Raw genomic sequence first — 4,085 nt, 5'->3', positions numbered from 1 at the left:
CACAAGAACACACGGAGATGCTAATTCAGTACACCAGGTTGAATGTAACCAGGAAGTAGGAATGTTGAAGTTCAGCTGAGGCTGACCCGCCCAGGGGCTCTATGCCCAGGGACAGCAGAGAGCCAAGTCTCAGGTCTTATGAAAGTGAAGGCATCAAAATCTTCTGGCGCTAATCGTTTTTCTTTTTCTCACCAGGAAGAACGGACTTCAGACATCTCTCTAGAGATAGTCATGGCGCATAACCCAGAGCCTCTAACAGAGACCTCGGTGGTCAAGTTCAAGAATCAGGACTTCAGGTCCTTACGGGATCGATGCCTGAGCAGGGGTCAGCTGTTTCTAGATGATACATTCCCTGCGGAGGCATCTTCCATAGGCCAGAAGCTGCTCAAGGGGAAACACCTTTCAAAACTGGAGTGGAAGCGGCCACAGGTGAGTGAGCCCCACCTGGGAACACAGCAGAGCAAGCTCTACGCATTGGGAGCTGTGGGCCATGGTGTCGAAGAGAGGGCTGTCCAGCCACAACCAAACAGGAAGAAAGTAAGACTATCTGGTTTCTCTGCTGCGGTCTTATGTTCAGTCCAAGGAATGGGAAGGCTCTGTGCTCGGAGCCGGAGCCTGGACCACTGCTTCTAACTCAGTTCTAATAATGATCTCATCAGCAGATTAAAACATCTCGGTCCTGTGACTAGAAAAATGGCATGTCATGGATCGGGAGGCTGTGCTAGTTGGTCCCCGGGGTCTCTCCACCTCTTTAATTGAGCCCATCTATCAGTCTGTCACCTTTTATTCTCTTCAAGTGTCAGTGTCTTTATGTTCCTTTCTTCTTCCCTACTAGAATTTACTCAAAAGGAATATATCATGCCAGTCATTTGTACTATAAAATGAATTTAAATAATTGCTTTGACTCTCTCTCACAATCACATTCTCAGTCTTGAGAAAGGACTCCAGACATCCCCTGTGACATCAGAGCAGGAGTGCAGGGCAGCATTCCCATCGCTCTGACTCCCCCACCTCAGCGATGGCCACTAACGCTACCGCGCAGTAGGGTGAGCCCATCTGGATTCGAGAACTATCTCAACCTTAGAGCATGAAGCTCTGTGGGAAACATCTCAGTGGGCTGAAGTCTCTCATGATCTCATCAGGACTCATATGAGTGCAAAGGAGCTAAATAGGAAATGCTTTGGGATGGCTGATGCGCCCTCCTCACACCGCCAAATCCGCCAGTGTAGTCTGAAACAAGAAAATAGTACAAAGTCTGTCAGTGGATTGTGAGAACAGTTTTCAAGCACAGCTTCTATGCCAAGCGCTGTATCTTGCATATTGGGTAACACCAGACCAGCTTGTATGGAACCGTGTTTTCTGGTGATGCTGGGAAGAGGTTGAGAGATGCCACAGTGTCTACCTTATCCGAGACTATGTAATTCAGTTCTGCACACGGGAAAGAGAACTCTAAATACCAAGCTCAGAAGAGAAAACTTCTTGCCTGGGCCCGAACAGTTCTATCTCTGGGGAGGGAAAGGGCCAATGGGAACGAGGTGGAGTTTCAGTGCTAGTTCAGGAAAGCTGGGTGACTGATGTATGTAGTCTTGTGTGGTTGATCCAATCAGCCCTCGGCAGCAGGGCCTTAGTTACAGCTCTCTCCTTTTCTCTTTACAGCCTAAGGAGGTAGACAAATTTAAAGAAATTCTGAGGAGTCATTTTTCATCCTCTGTTTTTTTTTTAAAGATGAGATTCATTTAGAAAAGTAATTTTGCTTCCCTCCCAAGGTACTGAGCAGTGTGTATGAGACCTTATAGTATTGAGAATTAATAATATTCCTATTTAGAAAGGGTGAAGGGAACCTAATTACCTAATCCCACCAACATCGCAACTTGTGATGTCTTTGGGGAGCAAGGAGAAACTGAGGCAAGTAAAATGACCCATACAGAATTAAACCAGAAATCCAAAGTTAAGGAAGCTAGAAGCCAGATCCATTTTTCCCATCATGCTTCACACCTAGGGACTCCCCCATATTCTATTAACAGCCATTGTTCATTTCATCATTTCATATACTTTCAAGTATCGCATTTCTTAAAGTATTCCTTTCCAAATTTAGCAATACTTTTATTTATAGAATACCTTCTAAAGCTTCCCATGTAGCTTATCTTCCTTGTAGCCTTTATATATTTGTTTAAGGTTACAGGATAGAAAACAGGTTTAGCCCAATGATACGCTTGACTGAGATGACATGGTCAGGGAGAGAAGGGCCCAGGAGTTATATCAAGACTCCCAAGGCCACATGCTGTGCTTTTACTCACATGAACTTGCATGACTAGTGAGGGGTTGATAGGATTTGGGGAGAATAAAGGAATGAATGAGTGGGTGGTGGGTGACTGTCTTCAAATCACTTGCTCAGGTTTCAAGCTCATAAGTACAAAAGAGAACCCCTTTTGTTGACCATCAGTTTCTCACATAGGCTAGCAAAGAGAAAACCCCTTATTACTGTGACATCTCTGCCTACTGCAGCTTGATATGCAGAGTCTTGACAGAAGACAACCAGTCTGGTCTGGGCCTCATAATGAAGCCAAGATGGACATAGTGTTATGGTTTTCAGCTTTTTGAATAATTTTTAAACTATTGTGAGGAACGACCATTAATCAGAAACAGAGTAGAACCATCAGTCTGAGGTCACACAACTAGACAGCTCAAGACCTAAATGCCTGACTTCACAATATACTGTCCCCTATAAGGTGTCATCATGAACTCACGTTATGTACTATATTCTTGACTGTTGGTCATCCCAGAGATTTTATGCACCATTAGACTCTCCAACCTCATATGGTCAACCAGGAATCAACCCTTCCGTAAAGTCAATTTCTGTCTTAGACAATCTCTTTATTCCATTTCATAAATGAAAAATAATAGGGATGAAATCTGGACCTGTAGCATACTACATCGGATTATTTTTAAGGAGGAACGGGTTGTGATGCTTAGTATCTAGCACATTGTGAGTCCTTACTAAGCGCTGCCTATTATTTCTCGAGTCCCTCAATGGTCTTAGACTTTCACAGTCCAAGAATTTCAGTTTCAACCCTCGGACAAAATCAGCAAATGTTTCCAAGGAGGAATGTAGGTCAGAGAAAACTATGAGGGGCTAAGGGGCTTCTGGGAAGGGATGTGCAAGGGGCTAAGGGGCTTCTGGGAAGGGATGTGCAAGGGGCTAAGGGGCTGCTGGAAAGGGATGTACACATCTTCTCATGGTCTGTACCCCATCTCTGCTTCCACAGTCAAGCCTCCCCCACCTACCACCTGCTTGATGCTTCTCCATGGGTCTTTTTGGCTCACCCGCTGCTTCAAGGCTCCACAGCCCATCTCCATATTCTAGCCTGTTCTAAACAATGGAGAAATTCCATATTCTGGGCAACTGCTAACCCGCCATGGATATTATTCTTCCTGGAGTACCCATCCCAGCTCAGCAGATTCAACAATAACCTACAAGTCAGGGGCCTGAGACCCAGGCTCAGTTCTCTGGGCCTAGCACAGCAAAATTGTTTCATGTCCCATGACTCTTCTTCTTCTCTCTCCCTCCTTCCCTTCACATGCTGCCTTAGTTATTTTTCTTGTTGATGGTCCAAAATACCTGGCATGAGCAGCTTAGGGAAGGGAGGGCTTCTTCCAACTGGCAGTTTAAGGGTATTGCCCATCATGGTTAGGAAGGCGTGGCAGCAGGAGCGGAAGGTGACTGATTGCATTGTGTCCAGTCAGGAAGCAGAGATAGTGTTCATGCTCAGACCCCTTTCCTCTTGATATTGAGTCCAGAACCCTTGCCCATGTAATGGTTCCAACCACATTGTTAATTCCCACTAGAATTAACATGAGCTAGAAAATTCCTCACAGGTATGCCCACAGGTTTGTTTCTCAGGTGGCCCCAAATCCCACCAGATTGAGAGTCAGGATTAGCCGTCGCACTTGCATGTCCTCCTCTCTCTTCTCCTTCCTTCTAACAACGAATCCAGTGTGCTTTTTCCTGCCGGAATGTTGTTGAAGGAAGATGTTTCTCACAGCCTGACTCTTTCTGCTTCTCTTTAAGCAATGTCCAAGCCCGC

General features: G+C 45.4%; 1 protein-coding gene across 1 annotated transcript in view; it reads left to right on the top strand.

Moving 5' to 3' along the window:
* Nucleotides 1–4,085, top strand: part of Capn13 (calpain 13) — an 87,406-nt gene that overhangs the window by 15,634 nt on the left and 67,687 nt on the right. The window contains exon 2 of the mRNA XM_050163003.1: nt 196–429. Coding sequence (XP_050018960.1) covers nt 196–429 — 234 coding nt within the window. The remainder of the gene's footprint in view (nt 1–195; nt 430–4,085) is intronic.

This window comes from Alexandromys fortis, unplaced genomic scaffold, assembly GCF_014885135.2.
Source record: "Alexandromys fortis isolate MF-2015 unplaced genomic scaffold, M_Fortis_MF-2015_v1.1 scaffold_148, whole genome shotgun sequence".
Classification (NCBI taxonomy): domain Eukaryota; kingdom Metazoa; phylum Chordata; class Mammalia; order Rodentia; family Cricetidae; genus Alexandromys; species Alexandromys fortis.
The sequence above is the reverse complement of the archived record's forward strand: the minus strand, read 5'-3'. Positions and strand labels throughout refer to the sequence as shown.